This window comes from Vicugna pacos, chromosome 10 (assembly GCF_048564905.1).
Source record: "Vicugna pacos chromosome 10, VicPac4, whole genome shotgun sequence".
NCBI classification, from domain to species: Eukaryota; Metazoa; Chordata; class Mammalia; order Artiodactyla; family Camelidae; genus Vicugna; species Vicugna pacos.
In genome coordinates, this window is record NC_132996.1 from 69,129,568 (window position 1) to 69,148,804 (window position 19,237).

General features: G+C 53.7%; 2 protein-coding genes across 4 annotated transcripts; one reads left to right on the forward strand and one right to left on the reverse strand.

Moving 5' to 3' along the window:
- Window positions 1-7,689: 7,689 nt before the first annotated feature.
- C10H11orf68 (chromosome 10 C11orf68 homolog) lies at window positions 7,690-10,172 on the reverse strand. Of its 3 annotated transcripts, none has more exons than XM_072970328.1 (2): window positions 9,758-9,922; window positions 7,690-9,092 (listed from the first exon to the last, which is right to left on the reverse strand). In XM_072970328.1, the coding sequence occupies exons 1-2, from the start codon at window positions 9,880-9,882 to the stop codon at window positions 8,336-8,338; spliced, it is 882 nt and encodes a 293-aa protein (XP_072826429.1). In that variant the 5' UTR covers window positions 9,883-9,922; the 3' UTR covers window positions 7,690-8,335. The 3 variants fall into 3 exon arrangements, with proteins under 3 accessions (XP_072826429.1, XP_072826430.1, XP_072826431.1); XM_072970329.1 differs by lacking the exon at window positions 9,758-9,922 and adding an exon at window positions 10,153-10,172 and having other exon boundaries at window positions 8,186-9,095; XM_072970330.1 differs by having other exon boundaries at window positions 8,186-9,095; window positions 9,758-9,941.
- Window positions 10,131-12,339, forward strand: DRAP1 (DR1 associated protein 1). Its single transcript, XM_006216747.3, has 7 exons — window positions 10,131-10,346; window positions 10,581-10,653; window positions 10,768-10,861; window positions 11,150-11,269; window positions 11,384-11,477; window positions 11,700-11,788; window positions 12,118-12,339. Exons 1-7 carry the CDS (start codon window positions 10,305-10,307, stop codon window positions 12,221-12,223), a joined length of 618 nt encoding a protein of 205 aa, XP_006216809.2. The 5' UTR covers window positions 10,131-10,304; the 3' UTR covers window positions 12,224-12,339.
- Window positions 12,340-19,237: the final 6,898 nt, after the last annotated feature.

Genomic DNA, 19,237 nt, shown 5'->3' on the forward strand with positions numbered 1-19,237 from the left:
AAGTGGTGTCTTATTGTGTCTTGTTTTGTATTTCCTTAACACCAGTCATGTTCCTTAATGATCAATGAACTTCTTTTCATGTGCTTGTTGGCCATTTGTATATATATATTTTGGACAAATGTCTATTCAAGTCCTTTGCCCATTTTTTTTTAATGGAGGTACTGGGGATTGAACCCAGGGCCTCATGCATGCTAAACATGTGCTCTACCACTAAGCTATACCATCTCCTCACGCCCATTTTTAACTGGGTTGTTTCTTCTTGTTGCTGTCAAATTACATGAGTTCTTTATATATTCTGGCTACAAAACATTTATCAGATACATGATTTGCCAATTTTTCTCTCACATTTGTCTTTTCACATTCTTCACAATGTTTTTTGATGCACAAAGTTTTTTACTTTTTATAGAGTCCAATTTATCTATTTTTTTCTTTTGTTGCTCATGCTTCCAGTGTCAAATCTAAGAATCCATGACCAAATTTGAGGTCATGAACATTTACCTCTATGACTTTTTTCTAATAGTTTTGTAATTTTGATTCTTATATTTAGGTTGCTGATGAAACTGAAGTTTAAAATACAGTAAAGTGCACTCATCCAATGTCTAGCTCAGTGATTTTGTACATGTATGTAATTACATAAATACATGTAACTACCGCCCTGATCAAGGCATAGGATATTTCTGGAACCTCCTTGTGCCTCCTGCCAGTCAACATCTGCCACCCACCGGTAATCACTATTCTGACTTCTTTCATCAAGGATCAGTTTTGCCCGTTCTTAAACTTCATATAAATGGAACCCTACAGCGTGTGCTTTCTTGGGTCTGACTTCTTTTACTCAGCATGTCCGAGGGATTTGTCTGCATTGTTGGGTGAAGTGGCAGCTTGGTCTTTTCTATTACTGTGTATATTCCGTTGCACAAATAGCCCACAATCGCTCCCTCCCTTCTCCTGCTGATGGTATTGGGTGCTCTCCGAGTTTGGGGCTCTTATGAATAAGGCTGCTGTGAGCATTTTTGATGCGTCTTTCGGTCTACCTGCACTCACTTCTTTTGGATAAGTGCCCAGGGGTGGAACTGTGGGTCGTAGGGTACCCGTATGTTTGGCTTTGATTCTCTCCAACAGTTCTCCAAATTGGTTGTACCATTTTACATCCCACCAGCAATAGTTCAGAGTTCCAGTTTTCCCCATATCTGGAGGTGACATTTAGTTCACTTCAGCAGAGATTTCTTTCCCTTTGTTCTGACCCCATCCTATCTGTCCTGGACACTCTCCACAGCCTCCAGCTTAGCTCCCTCCCCTCCACCTCCCACACAGTAGCCTGAGGGATTTTTTAAATGTTCACAGAAGAATCTTTAAAAATTCTGACCATTTTACTCTCAGACTTGGACCTTTCTGAGCTGTGGCACCTTTCATATTGCTACACAGGAGGGTCTGAGATCTGGGAAGGGGTGGGGTCAGGATGCTTAATCCACCCTGTGTTCTTTTTTTTTTTTTTTTTTTTTTTTTAGGTTTACTTATTTATTTTTAGAGGAGGTACTGGGGATTGAACCCAGGACCTTGTGTATGCTAAGCATGCGCTCTACCCTTCCCCCACCCTGTGTTCTTTTAAGTTGTATGTTGACTGGGGGTCTTGGAGGGCCAAGAGGGTAACACTAGTGGCTCACACTCATATAGCTCCTATGAACCAGGCACCATTCAAAGTGATTCATTAATCCTCACATCAACCCTGTAGAGACAGATGAAGATGTTATACCCATTTTACAGAAAGGTGATTAGCCACTGAGGAAAACAGCTCTGGTGGTAGGTAGACAGTGCTGGGACCAGAAGCTGGAGAGCGCCAGGGACATCACAGGAGCCCCCAGGAAGGAAGGATTCTTTTCTACTGGATGTGGGGAGGTGGGGGTACGTGGAGCAAGCTTCCTGGCAGAGGAGTATTTGAGGGTGGGGGAGGCATTTCTGGGTTTGAAGTCAGTGGGTACAAAGGCCCAGGGGTTGGGAGAGGTGAGGCCTAGGTCCCTGTGGTCCAGGGCACAGGGTGAACTCTGTGTTGGGACCATGACTGGAAGGGTGGGCTGAGTGAGGCCTAAGCCAGGGCCCTTGAATGCCACGTGAGGAGCTTGAATTGGGGGAGGGGGAAGACAAGGGGACCTTGAGTGGTGTTTGAACAAGGAAGTAACTGATTCTCATTTTACTGAGGCTGGAGTCTGGGGAGATGGGTATTGGAGTCCATGATGGGAAGGTCTGGGCCTTGGAGTCAGAGAGAGCCCTTTAGTGGGTCCGGGCTGAGGAAGGGGGCGGGGTGAGAGGGGGCTGGTCTGTGCTGCTTCCATGGTCTGGGTCTCACCTTCCTCATTCCCCAGATGCTGCTGAGTACCGGTCCCTCTGCTGCCCTTTGAGCCTCATGCCACCCTGCTGTGATGGCAATTCTGTCCCTTTAAGGCAGATGAGGACCCTGAGGCTCCAGAGAGGGAGAGGAACTGGGCTGAAGCACTACAGGGAGTCAGGGACAAGGCTACCATCTCCCACTCCTTCCCTGGGGAACCCCCACCACACCTCTCCATTCCAGGGCACTGGGGAGAGGGTCAAATACATGGTCCAGGTTCTGGCTGCATCTCTGATTTGTATAGGATCTCAGACCAGTCCTTTTCTCACCAGGAGCCTCAGTTTCCCCTTCTTCCAGATTACATACTGGGTAATAGTAGTTTATGCACTGTGATCCCTAAAACCAGAGGTTTCATTGGAGATCCACTGTGAGGAGGGGCACGGCAGACCCATGGTCCCTCATCCCTGCTCCAACTAGCACAGCTCAGGGAGGCAGTAGGGGTTAATGTGTGAGTTCTGGAGTTGGATGGCCTAGGTTTAAGTCCTGGCTGTGTGACCTGGGCCATTCTCTTAACTTCTTTATGCCTCAATGCCCTCATTTGTGAAAAGATATGATAATGATTGTATCTGCTCTTCAGGGGCTTGATGGGGGAGTAAGTGAGAAAAGGCATGGATGGCACTTGCGCTTAGCATGGGACCAGTGCAGTGAGAGATCAACACGTGGAAGGGAGAGTTTTCTTGCTGTTAGGTTTTGCGCTGTATGGACCATTTCCTCTGAATGGAGGGCATCAAGGGTTCTGTGGTAGGTGCCCAGGATGGCTCTGCCCGCTCAGCCTGGCCCCTGAGGTTTCTTGGAAGAGCTCTTGTTCCCTGCAGACCCAGGCCCAGAGAAGTTGGAACCTGTCACTCAGTTCTTGGGCTCTTCCTACCCTCCCAGATCTGAGGCTTCCCCCACCCCTGGACTCCCGGATGCCAGCTCCTGCTGTGGGCCAGGAGGGGGGTGAAAGGCTCATCCTGGGATGAAAGGCTGGCGGGCCTGGGCTAGGCTAATAAACTGCCCCACCCTCACTGGGAGGACCTCTGGGCACCCGTGTAAACTGAGTCATGGGGGGCGATGGAGTGAGTCATTCAGCCTGTGAGTGGGAGCCAGATAGGACAGAGCTTGCCTGCGTGGGGTCCTTGGCTGAACCCCACAGAGCCACGTTCTCAGCTCCCCTCCAACACCCAGCTCGCCCCTGGCCCAGGACAGGGGGAGAAGGGCCTGGCCTAGCTGGCTGAGGAGCGGGGGCCTGGAGGCTGGGCTCCCAGTGTGCACGTGTGTGCCTGTGTGTGCGTGTTTGAGTGTGCGCGTGTGGTGTCGGGGAAGGGGGCTGGCAGACAGGAAAGGGAGGAGGAAAGGATTGGGGTTTGGAAAGGAGTCAAAGTCCTCTAGAGGAAGACTTTTGGCGGGAATGCTTCGCTGCCCTCTCCTGGCCTCTGTGGGTTCTCAGATTTTTTTCTGCAGGAACCAACTTTCTCCCTTTAGCCTGGGAGGAGCCAGAGCCCAGTGGGTGACCTGCCTGTTCTCTACGGTTCCCAGGGGGCTGAGGTGGGACCTGAGGGTAGAAGATTTCCAGAAACCACTTCAGACTTCACCCCAGGGAGGCCTCTGCCCTCTGGGGCCAGAGCTGCTCAGGGACCAGGGATGGAGTGCCCTGCACAAGGCTGTGTACAAGCACTCTTGGGAGTTATGGAGAGCCTCCCGAGCATTTCTAGACTTTACCGTGGCCAAGTTACTTAACCTCTTTCTGCTCAATTTACTCCTCAGGAAAAGAAAATGAGGGCTGTGAGGACTAAAATGAGTTAGTGCATACAAACTGCTTAGAGTGGTGCCTGAAGCAGGGCAGGTTGGTATGCCCTTTGCTCTTACTGTCTGAGCTTCAGTTTTCTCATCTGAAAAGTGGGTGAGGGGAGGATGCCTGAGGTGCCCCTTGTTCAGCTGTCACTCTGATTCCAGTCTCTGCTGCTATTCCCTAGGAAGCTGCCCCAATGCCCTGCCGTCCTGCCCAGCTGTCCCTGTGTCCAGACTGGGGAGTTTTCAAGCTCTGCTGGGAAGCCAGTAATCAAGGAAAGATGGGTTTGATGGGTTTCTGGGCTAGGTGCCCTCAGGTTACCTAAGGGTCTGGGGGATGCGAGTCACGGGGAGTTTCCCTCCTCAGATGAATCAGCTATGTGACCCAAGCCTGGTCCCTGCCAAGGCCCCTCCCAGTGGGCGGGATGGGGCGCTGTTGCTCTGCTGGGAAAATCCCCAAAACCTCGCCAAAGCTCTGGCTGAAGCTTTCTCTTGACTCAGCTGTTTCCTGTCCTCCAGATTCAGCCCCTAGACTCAGGGGTCGAGCAGAGACCCTCTCCACTGGAGGGCCAGCTCCCTGGAGCCTCCTCCCTGGGGCATGGGAGTTCGTAGTGCATGTGAGAGGGACTAGGTGGCATCGGGGGGATCCTCCTTTTCTCAGCTCAGTCAACCTTCTGTGGTTTTACAAAAAGGAGCAGAGCACAGGGGCTTATCCAGATTTACCCAGCTTAGCCTACCCTGGGTCTGGGCTCCTTCCTGACTCCCTTATGGGAAGAGGCCAGCCCAACAGGGCAGAATCAATCCCCTGTCAGCCTGAGGAGGTGGGTCTTCCACAGCCCTTGACCTGGCAGGGGAGGAGTCCCCACTGGAGGCCCAGAAGATTCTTCCTGCTCAGTAAGCTTAGTCACTACAACTGCTGGGCCTCAGTTTCTCCATCAGTAAAATGGGAATCAGTCTTGGCCCAGTCTCTCTCTCAGGTGGTTTTGAGGAGACTGTGTGCTTTACAAATTAGATCCTAAGTCCTTGCTGGGTCTTATTTACTTTTGCAGCTCCCCCCACACCCACAGCACTTTCATATAGTGGAGGCTCAACAATGTGTCAGGTGCTCTGGAATTGGATGACCTGGATTCAAACCTTGGCTTTGCCACTTTGTAACCTTGAACCAATTACTGAACCTCTCTGGGCCTCAGTTTCCTCTTCTGCAAAATAGCAGTAATAATAGAGCCAGGTGAGGCTTAAATAAGATAATGTAGGTAAACACTCAGCACAGTGCCTGGCTCTTGTCATGAATGGAATGTGGACACTGAGGCCCAGAGACAGAGGGTAACTTTCATTCAGTCACTCATTTATTCAGTCACGTTTATTTGGCACTTATGCTCGGCCAGGTCCTATGCTGGATGCTGAGGACACCCTAGGGGCTGAAGTGCAGCCATGGTCCTTGAGGGGCCCCAGACACACAGATGAGAGCCACAGCTGGGGAGGCGTTGTGGAAGCCCAGGGTGCAGACGGATGCTGGAAGAGAAACCTCCGAGAGCATGACACCTGAGCTGATGGGCCTGTGCTCTGGAGTCAGCCAGGGAAGCAGGTGAGGGTCAGGCATACCAGGCAGAGGCAACAGCATAATAGGCATAAAAGTGACAAAGGCCAGCATGTGTGCAAGGAAACCACAGGCAGCTCGTGATTCTGGAACAAGAAGTAGTGAAGCAGGGAGTGGAGGAGAGGTGAGGCTAGAGGGACTGGCAGGGGCTGGATTTGAGTCATTCATTCATTCATTCATTCAATAATGTATGAAAAGGTTGTTCTGGCCACACACTGTGCTAGGCTCTCAGGGGACAGGGCTGAGATTAGATATTGTTCCTGCCTTCACTGAGCACACAGCCTGGGCATGTGGCTTAGGGGCCAGTAAGAGATAATCAATCCAGCGATTACTTAAGGAACCACTCGACCCTTGCTGCAAGGCAGGTGTTCAAGCAGAAGGGAGAGCCTGAGGCCCAGGGCTGAGTGCCAGGGGGTGAAAGTAGCGCCAGTTGGCTCCAGTGAGGAGAGCATGGGCAGAATGGGGCATCTGAGGGAAGCTGGGCCAGTTGGGGAGGCTAGGCCATGGCCGGCTCAGGAGAGTGGACTCTTAAGTTGCAGGCTGCAGTGAATCACAGAAGGGCTCTGAGCAGCACAGGGACACAGGCTGCTCTGCAGGACATTTGTCTGTAGGGGGACAGAGGGGCGAGCAGACGGGGGAATGGGGCAAAGAAGGCAACTTGCGATGTTTTGGGAGAGACTGAGGAAGGGGCTAAAGCAGGGCCGAGAGGATCGAGAAGACGGGTAAGTGTGTGAAATGCTTAATTACAGGAGGAACAGGTGGTGTTGATACCCTGTGGGCATCTTTGTGGGACCCATGAGGACCTGGCCAGGATCCTGAGACTTGGCCCACTTTGGTCAAGTGCAAGGCACTGACCATCTATGGGAGGCACAGTACCAGGCTCTGACCACCCAACTTTGGGGACTTCCTGGGGCTGGGCTGAGGGGCACTCACCTCTGGCGAAGCTCGGGGTGGGGAGGGACCTGGGGAGGGGGCCCAGCCAGCATCTTATGACTCACCCACTTCCACCCAGTCAGCCTAGTGGCATCTCCGCTCCCCTGCTCCAAATTCCAATTTGATGAGGCTGCTGGAGGCTGAGTCAGCTCCGGTCCGGCACGAGAGCAACGTCCCAAAGGGCTCCCTGCCAGTCAACCTGGCCTCCTACCAACGCCAGGGCCAGGGACGGGGCTGGAGAGTGTGGAGCCAAGATCCCAGAAGCTATAGCAGCCTCAGCTGAGTGGTGTGGCCCAGTGAGATCATGTGAGTGAATGTGCCTGCTGAGTTGTGAACTGCTCACTGAAGGTGAGGCCAGGAACCACATTCCGCCCAGGGAGGACTCGGGGTGCAAGTCCTAATTCTGCCCAACTCGCTGTGTGACCAAGCAAACTCCCTTCCCCTCTTGGCCTCAATTTTCTTGATTGGGCCAAAATCTCCTTCTGTTTGGCTGTGAAAATTAAATAATCCATATGGAAATGCTTTGCAAACAGTCCAGTGGCCTCTGAGATAGTCAGGGTGGTGGGAGAGGTGAGTATCAATGGGAGGACTTCCAGGGCTACTTAAGGTTGTGCAGGTTGTTCACTGCACAAGGAAATCTAGCCTAGGTAGGTGAAGCTCAACCTGTCTCTGCTCACCAGACCATGTGCCCTAGCTTACAACTGCTATAACCAAGAAGGTACCTTTCTCTAATAGGCACAAATGCACCTTGTGGACTAGTAGTAGCCCCTCAGAATTTGCTGGGCCAAGCCCTTGAATTTATGGGAAATCACTGAGAAACTGATTCTGATTCTTGGGGTGGAGGGGCAACAGGGCTGACTTTCAGAGGCTCTCAGAGAGGGTCCGAGCCTTGGCTGTGAGGTGCATCTTACTACTGGGGGAAGTTGGGGGAGCCCAATCAGGGCAGAGGGGCAGTCCCTCCTGGCCCTGCCTCTCTCCAGCAACCAAAGCAGGTAACCATCAAAAAACATGCAAGACACAGACCCAAGCTGGGTTTTATTGAAATGCCAGGAGCAGGCACATGACAATGCAGCCAAAGAAAGGAGGAAGGTGGGATGGTGGTGCAGGCTATGAGGTGGAAGGGAGGGGCAGGCCCTGTGTCCATGGCCCTGGCAACCTCTCTCTCTGCCAGGGCTGTGTGAGAACAATTACCCCCACAAAATGGCATGCCCAAGCCTGCAGGGCCTCTGCCCCCTGGACTGCTGAAGGCTTCAAGAAGAGAAACTGGAAAACACTAAGTCTTCTCTCTTGTGAGGAAGAGAAGGGGAGGATGTGGGAGGAGGGGGAGGTATGGTCAGCGATGAGGGTGGCCCAGGAAGGCTCTTCTCCTGGGTGTCTGCACCTAGCCTGTGGTCCTGAATGAGAGGGGAGCAGCAGCCGAGAGGCTGAGGGTCTGGCCCTCAGAGAGCCAGAGCCTCCAGCTGGTAGGGACGTGACTCAGCCCTGAACAGAGGGCAGAAGTTCAAGGGGACAGAAGTTGCAGGCAGTTCCCGAGTGACCTAGTCTCCAGAGCTCGGGGGGTGGGGGGCTTGACCTCCTTGGGACAAGGAGTCGGAAGACGAGAGGATCCATCCCTAGAAGGGGGAGCCAAGGGTGGTCTCCTCGACTTGGCCCCACTAGGTCAGTTCCACATTATTGGCACGGTCCAGGACACGGGAGCCACGGGCACTGCCCCCCAGCTGGAAACGGCTCTCATAGAGAGTGGGGCAGAGGTGCCAGCGGTTGGCCCGGTAGATGCCCAGGTAGGTGTAGACATCAGGCTTGTAGGTGAGCAGACACTTAATGCCTGCTGCACGGATGGCTGCATCTGCCTCCAGTACACCCAAGCGGTCCGTGAAGTCGTCTGTATAAACGCAGATAACCTGGCGCCCGCCCTCCTTGGCCCGTGGGCTCACCTTGGCCACTTGAAGCCGACCCTCGACCACAGCCCGGGCAATGCCAGCCCAGGCGTGGTCCAGCTTGAAGCCAGGTGCTAGGTGTATCAGCCACTTGCCCGAGAGCACGTGGTGGGTGATGGCCAGCTGGCGCAGGGTACCTGGTGTGATGGGCCGCCCGCTGGTCTGCAGAGCCTCCCAGGCTGCCTGTAGGCCCTGTACATCACCCGAGTTGGGGATGTAGCCCTGCCCATATGCTGCAATCCAGCCCACAGGCTCAGAGTTGGGCGAGCCAGGGTCCCCATAGCGGGTAACTTGGGATGGTGGGTATTTGGCCAACCAGGCATCCAGCTCTTTGGCAGGTGTGGTGCGGGCGTCAAATACTAGCCAGGGGTCCATGTCAGCTGCCATGGCCTCTGCAGCCAGGTGCTCAGCAGTGAAGCCATCTTCACGACCACCTGGAGAGTCTTCGTCCTCCAGCTCCTCACCTGGCTCCATCCTGCTGTGAGGGAACTGAGTTAGGGCAGGTCCAGGATAGATCCAACTGGCTGGGCCTTGGCAAATGCCAGGCACTGAACTAAACAGTGTGGCCTTGGGCAAAACGTAATGTCGCTAGGCCTCAGTTGCCTCATCTTTACAATGGATAACAACTGTTCCTGTCTGGAACAGCTGCAGAAAATTAAATGCTTGAGGTGGAACAAGGGCTACATAAATGTTATCAATTTTATTACCACTCTCCCTGACCTACAGACGAGGAAACTGAAGCTCAGAGAGAAGGGACTGACCCAAGGTCACACCTGTAGAGAGTGACAAGGCCGAAATGTGAGAGCCGCCGGCCTAACTACACCTCCTGGCCCTGCCGGAGACTGGTACGCCGGGATTTAATGGAGTGAGGCAAAGAAACGCACGTTCGCGCAGCATCGAGGCAGGCCCAGTAGAGCCAGGCCTCCGGACGGGCGTTATCTGGCCCACTTAAAGACGAGGACATTGAGGCCAGAAAGGGGAGTGACCGATCAGAAGCCAATAGGGCAGTACCGGACTCGAACTCAGGTTTGATAGAGCCTGCGGGAGGGCCAGCCTCCCGCCCAGCCGCGCCCGCCGCCATTAGCGCCCACAGCCCTAGCTGCGTCCCCGCCCCACCCCCTCCCGCCGCCCCGGCGTCACCTCCGGCCTTCGCTGCGCTCGGCGCCGGCCCAGCTCCGGGCCCGGCTCCGCTCCTGCCGGGACTCCGCACCGCCGCCGCCGCCGCCACTCCCCGCCCCTGCCACAGCTGCCGCTGCCGCCGCCATCTTAGCGCCCCGCCGCCTCAACAACAACTTTATAGACAAGCGCAGCACAGGGCGGAGCCGATGAAGGGGCGGGGCCGTAGGGGCGGTGCTGACCCCGGGGGCGGGACCATCAAGGAACGCAAGGGTGGGTGGGCCTGCGGCGGGCGGAGCTAACGTTCGCTCTTCTGGCTTTGGGAACGGGCGGGAGTGGCGGTCCTGTCCTGGACATACGCGCACCGCCCGGAAGGCTCTAAGGGGAGGGCGCTCGGGCCCTGCGAGCGGCGTCCTTACCAGCGGCGCTAGGACCCTGTGGGGAGCGGTGGGGGCGGAGCGGGCGGCACCAGGACCCGGGGGAACCGGGGCGGGCGGGCGACGAGCAGGCCCCGGGGCCGGGAGGCTGCGGGCGGCGGCGCTGGGCCCGGCGCGGCGAGAGAGGCCACGAGATGCCGAGCAAGAAGAAGAAGTACAATGCGCGGTTCCCGCCGGTGAGCACGTGGCCGAGCCCGGGAGGAACGGGCTGGGCTCTCGGCAGGCTCTGGCCCAGGCCCGGCTGACAGGGCGGGCGCAACACGGTGTTCGGGCCCCGGACGCCCCGCCCCCTTCCGTGCCCTCCCAGCGTTGGTGCCCCCCGCCCCCTTTTTCCCGGGATGCTCCCTCTCTCTACCCCGCTCAAGAACCCTTTCCTCGACGGAGGTCCGAGCTCTCTGCCCACTTCCTAGGCACGGATCAAGAAGATCATGCAGACGGATGAAGAGATTGGAAAGGTGGCGGCGGCTGTGCCTGTCATCATCTGTATCCTGTCAGGGGCTGCCCGGTTTAAGGGAGGTGGGGGAGGCCGGCAGCCCAGGATCGCCTTGTGTATGGGCTGGGGACACTCCATCCCAGGTTCTCCTTGACGCCTCTCAGCTCGGGCGCTCGAGCTTTTCCTGGAGTCATTGTTGAAGAAGGCCTGCCAAGTGACCCAGTCCCGAAACGCCAAGACCATGACCACATCTCACCTGTGAGTGGCTCTGATCTGGGAGGGCCCGCTTGGGGTCCTCCTCCAAGAGTTCACACGCTTAGGGAAGACTGTCCTGATAGTGAGGGAGGTGGGAGATCATCAAGGCTTCAAAGACTGGTGGGTTTGAACTTGGGAGGAGGGGTTGGGTGTTCTAGCAAAGGGGGCTGGTTGGGATGGAAATTTTCCAGGCTCCATTCTCCTGGCAACCAGAGAGCGCCTTGCTGTCCTTTACTGAGGGCCCAGACATCTGTGCCCACCTGAGTACCATCCTCTCCCCACCTCTTTTAGGAAACAGTGCATTGAGCTGGAGCAGCAGTTTGACTTCTTGAAGGATCTGGTGGCATCCGTGCCTGACATGCAGGGGGACGGGGAAGACAACCACATGGATGGGGACAAGGGTGCCCGCAGGTGGGGAGCCAGGGTCCAGTGTCCAGGTGGAGAAGGCCAAGGCCCCTGGGGGTGGCTGGGGTGTGGTGAAGGACAGTGGAGACCTCTGGACAGATGGAATGTACCTTCCTGAAGGGGCCGGAAGCCAGGCGGCAGCAGCCGGAAGAATGGTGGGATGGGAAGCAAAGGCAAGGACAAGAAGCTGTCGGGGACAGACTCGGAGCAGGAGGTAAGTGAGGCCCTAGCCCTCTGTCCTGCCTTGCAGGGTGAAGAGGGCAATCTTGCATCAGGCAAGGCTGAGCTGTTTGGAGGCCTGGTCCTGTCCTCACCTGTAACCTTTTTGTACTGGTTTCTCTGTAAATTGGGGCCGTGAATGTCCATCTTCTGTCTCTGCACTCTAGTGCTGGGTCCATGTCGTTCTGGTCATCTCTGATCCCTGCCTTGTTCCCAGGATGAGTCTGAGGATACAGATACTGATGGGGAAGAGGAGACACCACAGGCCCCACCCCAGGCCAGTCATGCCCCGGCCCACTTTCAGAGGTAGGCAGCTCAGTGGCGCCCGGAGGGGGCCAGACAACTCCCCAAGGCTGACTTGTCCCGCCTGGCCTCCTTGGCCACTTGGTTCTGTTGGTTGTGGCAGATTTGCGGGCTGGGAGAGGGGGAACTGAGGAGGGCTTAAAGGCTGGAGACTGCTCTCAGAAGGCCCCATCCCCTGGGCAGGGCTGTGTGACCTGCTCTGGGATTAGCTCCCTCTTGGTACAGAGGGTGGTGGGTTCCAGGGCTGCCTGTGTGTGGAACCAGGTGGGGCTCAGTGGGCAGGAATGGGCACCAGAGAGTGGCTTGATCTTTTCCTTTTTTCCACCCTGCAGCCCCCCGACACCGTTCATGCCCTTCACCTCAACTCTGCCTCTGCCCCCAGCGCCCCCAGGCCCCTCAGCACCTGACGCAGAGGATGAAGAGGATTATGACTCCTAGCGCCCTCTGCCCCCCAGGCCATACCCCCTTTTAGTTGGTTTTAGTTGTTCTGGGGGGAAGAGGGAAGATAAAGTTGTTCTTAAATTTATTAAAAAAATAATAATAACAAAAGGAAATGCCAGTACCTATCGCAGCCTCTGTCCAGGGCTTTGTGGCCTCCTTCTCATCCATCTACCTCCTTCCCAACACTGGGCTGGGGCCAGGAGCACCAGTAGGGTGGGCAGTAGCTGACTGGAGGGAGGGGTTGGAGGCCATGTTTCTGCCAGGGCAGAACCAGGGGTGCTAATAGAAGGAAGGTAGGCAGAGTTGGGGGGGGTCTGAGCTAGTACGTGCTGGTATACTGGGAGACAACTTGTCTCATTGTGTTATGTGACCCTAGGTAGGTTCCTATCCTTCTCTAAGTGGCTTCTTTTCCTCTCTCTGACAGAGACCATTCTGCCCACTGTGGGCTGCTGCACAGGGACAGATGGGGCAGGTGATGGGAACAGGTCTTGAAAAACTAGAGCAAAACTTCTAGGCAAGTTGCCTAGAAGGGCATGTGGGAAGGGGCAGTGACAGCAGAGGTAGGTGAGGTTGTGGAGGGCCTTGAAGGCAGCTTGTGTCCAGGCAGTGACCCAGAGCAGACCCTGGAGCTACAACGTGCACAAGGCAGACGTGTGTCTTCAGGGAGCAGCAGCTTGGTGAGGTGGGCGGGAGGGGGCGGCCTGGAGGTCTGGGTTGACCGTAGTCTCAAGCGCTGATGACTGACTGGATGTGGGGCTGAGAGGGAGGGGATCCTCAGGGACTCTCAGGTTTCTATGGGATGGAGTGGAGGTTCTCTTCAGCACTGGAAACGTAGGAGGAAGAGCAGGATTTGGAAGATCCCGGGTTTGGCTGTGACGAATTTGGAGTGCCTGTGAGGCCACTGAGGGCAGGTGTGGGCTGCGCACTTACTTGGATGCAGGGAGATAAGACAGGTGTATGACCTTGGGAGTAGGGGAGAGAGGGGGATCTGGGCGGACCACCAAAGGAGACTGAAGAGCAGCCAGCCCCAGGGCCCCCCAGGAGCCAATGCGGTGCCCACCAGGGGGCATCTGGGAGAGGGGGATGTCAGCTGTCCGGTGCCTCAGTGGCTTGGTGGTCATTGGCGAGGCAGGGGGAGCTGAAGGTGAGAAACTCGGAGCTGAGCAACACTGAGGACTATGAAGTGGAGGTGAGAGAGGGCAGTGGCTGAGTGAGGACGGAGGAATGGGTGCTGGCTTTGATTTTTAAGATGGCAGAAACGCAAGCTTGTAGCAAGGGAGGGAACTGATGGAGTGAGGCGGGTTGCCTGAGGCCCACCCCAACCGAAGGTGGGAAAGGGCTGTGAGTGGGTTTTGGCAGGTGATTGAGATATTTGGTTTTTATCTGACAGTGTCTGACTTCTCTGGGAAGAAGGAGGCAGGATGGCAGGCCTGGATGGGCCGGGGCAGCTGGAGCCTGGGGGCACATGGGTTCTGTCTGCTTCTCATCTGCACCCGCTCTGAGTATGAGAAAAGAAAGCCTCTGCTTTCTTTTAGGGAACCATCTCTACTCAGCCTGGGGTGTGTGCAGCTGACCGCACTCCCCAGGGTTGAGGGGAGGGAACTACCAGCCTGGCCAGTCAGACATACTCTGGTCACAGTGCATGTGGAAGCGGGGTCGTGACCCCCAGTGGGCCAACACACCTGAGCCCTGGGGCTTTAGGTGGTACCTTTGGGAAAGGGTTTTGACAAGATCTTGGGCTTCCCCGTGGCGCTGGCAGCAGCAGGGAACCCTCTCAGGAGTCCAGGTTGAGGATGACGGTGGCCACAGTGGGGCAGCAGGGCTGGTAGAATGCAGGCTGGTGGCTGCTAGAAGCTGCTTCCCACCCCACGGGGTGATCCTGCTGAGAACAGAGCCAGCACAGCAGAGCCAGGAGGCTCAGAGGCACAGACTTATGACATCTGAATACCTGGACCCTGAAGCCTGTGTACCTTGGACTTCTTAGTCATGTGAGCCAATAAAAAAAATTTTCCCCCTCCAAGCCAGTTGGGTTTCTGTCACTTGTGACAGAGAGCCCTGGCTGGCAAGGACCGTGAATGGGAGGTGGTCCCCGGCAGCCCTGGACAGGGAGCAGTTTTCTCCAGCAGCAGGTTGGGCACAGTCCCAAGGAAGGTGGGCACGTGGGGTCCGCAGAGCTGAAGGCTTGCTGAGCGGCGTGAGGAGTCGGGCTGGGAGAGGAGGTGCCCCTGGGAGCCTGTTGCTGGGATCTATCCAAAAGGTGAGATTCTGCACCGAGAGGGTTCAGAGTGACAATCCTGGGTGACAGTTGGGAAAGGTGAGGAGGCCAGGGTCCAGGGAGCAGCCTCCTTTCGTCCAGGAGGTGCAGCAGGGAGTGGGGTTCTCAGGAGCCACTGGCCTGGGCCTCTCCATTCTCAGCCTGTTGGCTCAGCCTTGGCCGAGTGCTTGTGAGTGGAACCTCCAGAACCAGGCCCCGGATTCAGATCCTCGCTTCTCCACCTATTAGCATTGAACAAGTTCTCTATCTTCTCTCATTCCTCTCATCTGTAAAATGGGGCTAGTCATTATCTGTTATATATATTATACATACTAGTTACAGCTGTTAGTTAGGGCAGAGGGCTAATGTAACAAACTCAAAACATAGGTTCAAATACAATGGAAATTTATTTCTCGTCCACATGAGGTTCATAGTGGGATTTATCTGATCAGTAGACAGTGCTTCTCCAAGAGGGACTTCAGGGCCCAGGCTCCTTCATCATCCGTTCGTGGCTTTCAAGGTCATTGTGGAAGGGGACATCTCAGAGACCAAGGAGGTTTTTCTGGGCCAGGACTGGAAGTGGCTCCATTGCCTCTGTTTATATCCCTTTGGACCTGTCACAGGGCCCCACCCAAGGGAGGCTGGGAAACGTGGTCTGGCCAGTTTCTGCTGCAGAACCTTACAGGCCATGGAGAAGGGCCTGACCCAGCCTTTGACAAGTGTTAGGAATGCACCCTTCTGAGTCAGAGGGCAGGAGGTCCAGGGAGATAGTGCTCCTGGTTGGGTCTGGCCTGAGTTGAGGAAGGTGGGTCTGCCCTGCACTGTGGTTACCACTGGGCGTTGGGAGGGGGCAGCCTGTCAGTACCCCAGCTGCAGAGCTTTGTCTGGGGACCAGATGATTTTCATTTTTTATTCTCTACCCATTGGGGAGCCTCGAGATCCCAAGTGGTAAGCTTGTCTCCAGGACATGAAGAGGACCAAGTTCCCTCTCTTATAAAAATTTGGGAATGGCAGTGGGAGAATGGCACCTGTGGCTCAGGTGCTCCACTGGGGCGTGGTCCCTCCTGTCTTTGGACAGAGTGTTTGGTGAGAATGGCGGTGGCTCTGGACTCTCTGAGGGGCTCCTTGTAATTGGGGAGCGCGGCAGGACCCGTATGACCCCCACCTCCCATTACCAGAGCTATCTTTACTCTGAAATCACCTCCTTCCTATTTTGTGTGCTTGTGTGTGTTCACATGTCAGTTTTAGAAATGGAACAATAGCTAAGATGTCTGTACCCACCCCAGGAATCAAAAAGCTACAAAGAGAAAGTAAAAAAAGAAAGAAAAAACAAAAAGAAAAAAATGTAGAAACAAAAAAAGAAAGCTACAAAGGAAAACACAAGCTCCCACATTGACACCCATCAGATTGGCAAGAATAGAAAGTTAGATAAAACTGATAGCTGGCAGGGAGATGGGCACACAGAAGTCTGGTGCTTCTGGTGGGAGCGTAAACTAGTGGGCATGTTTGAAAGGGCAATTTGGCAGCTAAGTGCCCCCTGGCAGTCCCACTCCTGGGTAAAACCTCTCACAAATAGACATGTCCTAGGTATGGCTTGAAGTGGCAAAGAGTTGGAGGTTGCCAAGTTCTCTGTGACTGGGGCACAGCATGGCAGATAACAATGTGGACAAAGCTTAAACTCATTGTGTCGTGTGAATAACAGGAAAATGCAGAGCCAGATCTATAGCACAGCAGTATTTATGGAAAGTAAAAACAGACAAGCACAGCAATCCTGTATATTTCTGCCACTTACTCTGCAACCTTGGGTAATTGAATTAAGCTCTCTGCTTCAGTTTCCTCCTCTGTAAAGTGGGGACAGTAATAGAATCTCCTTCAGGGACATGATGATTAAATGAGATATGACACATAAAATACTTAGCACAGTGCCTGGCACATTGTAAGCACCCAATAAATGGTACCTCCTATAACTGATGTGTATGGAAATAAACGCATGGAAAGCAGAGTGGAAGGACATTCTATAGACATAAGAGTGGGCGCTGTGGGGAGCAGGGATGGGATTGGGGATGGGCTGAAGGGGAGAGCCCATTTTAAAGGGAGACTTTTTAGGACCCTGCTGTCCATCCTTTTTAGGATGCCTGGAGTGCCCCGAACCAAAGAGATGGACTGCTAAGTCTATGCACCCAGGTTTAAAGCAAAACCAAAAAATATTGTCAGTTGTCTTTGAAATGGGCTAAACGGATTGAGCCCTCTAGATAGTGTCCTATAAGTACAGGTAAACAGTGGCCCTGCAGCGTCCTTGTCCACTCAACACATATTTCCTGAGCACCTCCTCTGCCAGGCGCTCTTCTGGGCTCTGGGGAGGAGCGCAAAGGATGACCTGCCCCTGTGGGGCTTCCATTCTATCTGGGGAGCAGGTAACAGGCAGATGATAAACAAATGAGCAACCCCCCAATGCCAGGGTGTAAGAATATAAAGGAAAAGAAAGCAAGGTTGGGGAGAGGGACGGGGCACCAGTGTGCCGGAGGTTCTGGGAACTTGAAGGAGGCCAGTGTGTAGAAGCAGTGGCCAGTGGGTGGGTGGGGGACCTGGCCATTTCAGCCCTGCCCCGCACTTGTTCCTGTGAGGGGCGGGGGTGCTGCCCTTGTTTCCAGCCACAGAGTCTCTTCCACCCCCTGCCAGGGTTGGTTTCACTTTCCCCTTCCACTAAGTTCTTTGAGTTTTGTTTCTGCCCTGTGGGTTCCCTGCCCCTGCCCACCACCTTTGTCTGGGACGCCTGTCCGTTTTGGGAGGGGGACTGATGATGAGGTCGGGGCCTGGGCCTCCATTCCTCCTCCAGAGGCCCCACTTTATCACTTACCTGGTCCCATCTCCCCGCGGGATCCACCTCCCTATCACACTGGAGGGAGTAGCGCATCCCAGGAAGGGTTTGGGCCCAGGGCATCCTCCTTGTGTGTATTTCAGTTCTCACATCACCCCTTATCAGCCTCGTGGCTTTGAATGGATAACCTGACCTCTCCATGCCTCAGTTTCCTTATTATAAAATGGGCATTGTAACAGGATTGTTGTTTACAGAGATATTTACAGAAATCTGATTTCACACCAGGCTGGCCTTAGGCTGTGAACAAACTCAGTTCCTGGCCCCATGTATCTGACCTTTGATGAGGGCAGAGTTCTCACCTCTGACCGAGGATTGGAATCACTGGTGAGCTTTGAAGGTGAACGATGCCCAGAGCCCATCTCCAGAGATTCTGATTTAACTAGATGGGAGGCCTGGGCACCCATGTACATTAAAGGCTCCCCAGGTGGTTCTAACCAGGATTAAGAACCACTAGACTAATATTAAGCTGTAAAACCACTTGGAGCAGTGCCTTGCTCCTAAGCCTTCAGTAAGTGATGCTATTCTGTCTCCCAGGCCACAGTCATCTCTCACCTGAATTATCCCAACAGACTCCTATTGGCTGCGCTGCCTCCGGGTCCCCAGTGCTGAGTCTTTGTCCGTCGTGGGGGCAGGTCCATCTCTGTGAACTCTGACTTAACCAGATTTAATCTTGTGACTGCTCCTGCCTCCTTGAGATTGAATGCCATTGCTCTCATGACCGGAAAACTCCTCCTCTCCCCCCAAAGGAGTCTACTGCCAAATCTCACACACACACTCAGAAAACTCCTTTCTCCCCAAAGGAGTCTACTGCCAAATCTCTCTCTCACTCACACACACACAGAAAACTCCTCCTCTCTCCCCAAAGGAGTCTACTGCCAAATCTCACACACACACACACACACACACACACACACACACACACACTTCTGACTCAGTGCCTTTGCCCACACAGGCCTTCCCAGTCTGCATAGTTTGCCCACACAGGCCTTCCCAGTCTGCATAGTCCCAAATACTACACAGTCTTTAAAGCTGAGCTCAAATGTCACTTCCTCCAGGAGGGCTGGCTGAAAGTGGCCTCTTTTTCCTTTTGCTCTTGGGTTAGTGTTAACATGATCTATCTTTTCCATCCTTTTACATTTAAACTTATCTATGTTTTCACATTTAGAGTGGGTTTTTTTTGTAGGCAGAATATGACTGGGTCTTGCTTTTTCTAATGCAATCTTATCATTTCTTCCTTTTAATTGGAATGTTTACACCATTTACCTTTTTCTTTTTTTTTTTAAAGGTAGCACATTTCTTTTTTTAAGGTTTATTTATTTTTTATATACTTACCTATATTTATTTTTTTACTGGAGTTACTGGGGATTGAACCCAGGACCTTGTGCGTGCTAAGCGCGCACTCTACCACTGAACTATACCTCCCCTTCTTTTTTTTATTATTGTGGAAAAATACATGTAAAATTTACCATTTTAACCAGTTTTAAGTGAACAGTTAGGGCATGAATTGCTTTTACACTGTTGTGCAACCATGACTTCTCCACGTCCAGAATTTTTTTTCATCATCTCAATCTGAAACTCCGTTCCCATTGAATGCTAACTCCCCATTCCCCTCTTCCCACAGCCCCTGGGAACCACCATTCTATTTTCTGTTTCTGTGTCTTTGACTATTCTAGGCATCTCATACAAGAGGAATTGTACAATATTTATCCTTATGTGTTTGGCTTATTTCACTTAGCATAATGTCTTCAAGGTTCATTCGTGTTGTAGCCTGTGTCAGAATTTTCTTTTTAAGGTTGAATAATACTCCATTAATGTATATACCACACTTACCTATTCATCTATCCATGGATATATGGGTTGTTTCCGCCTTTTGACTGCT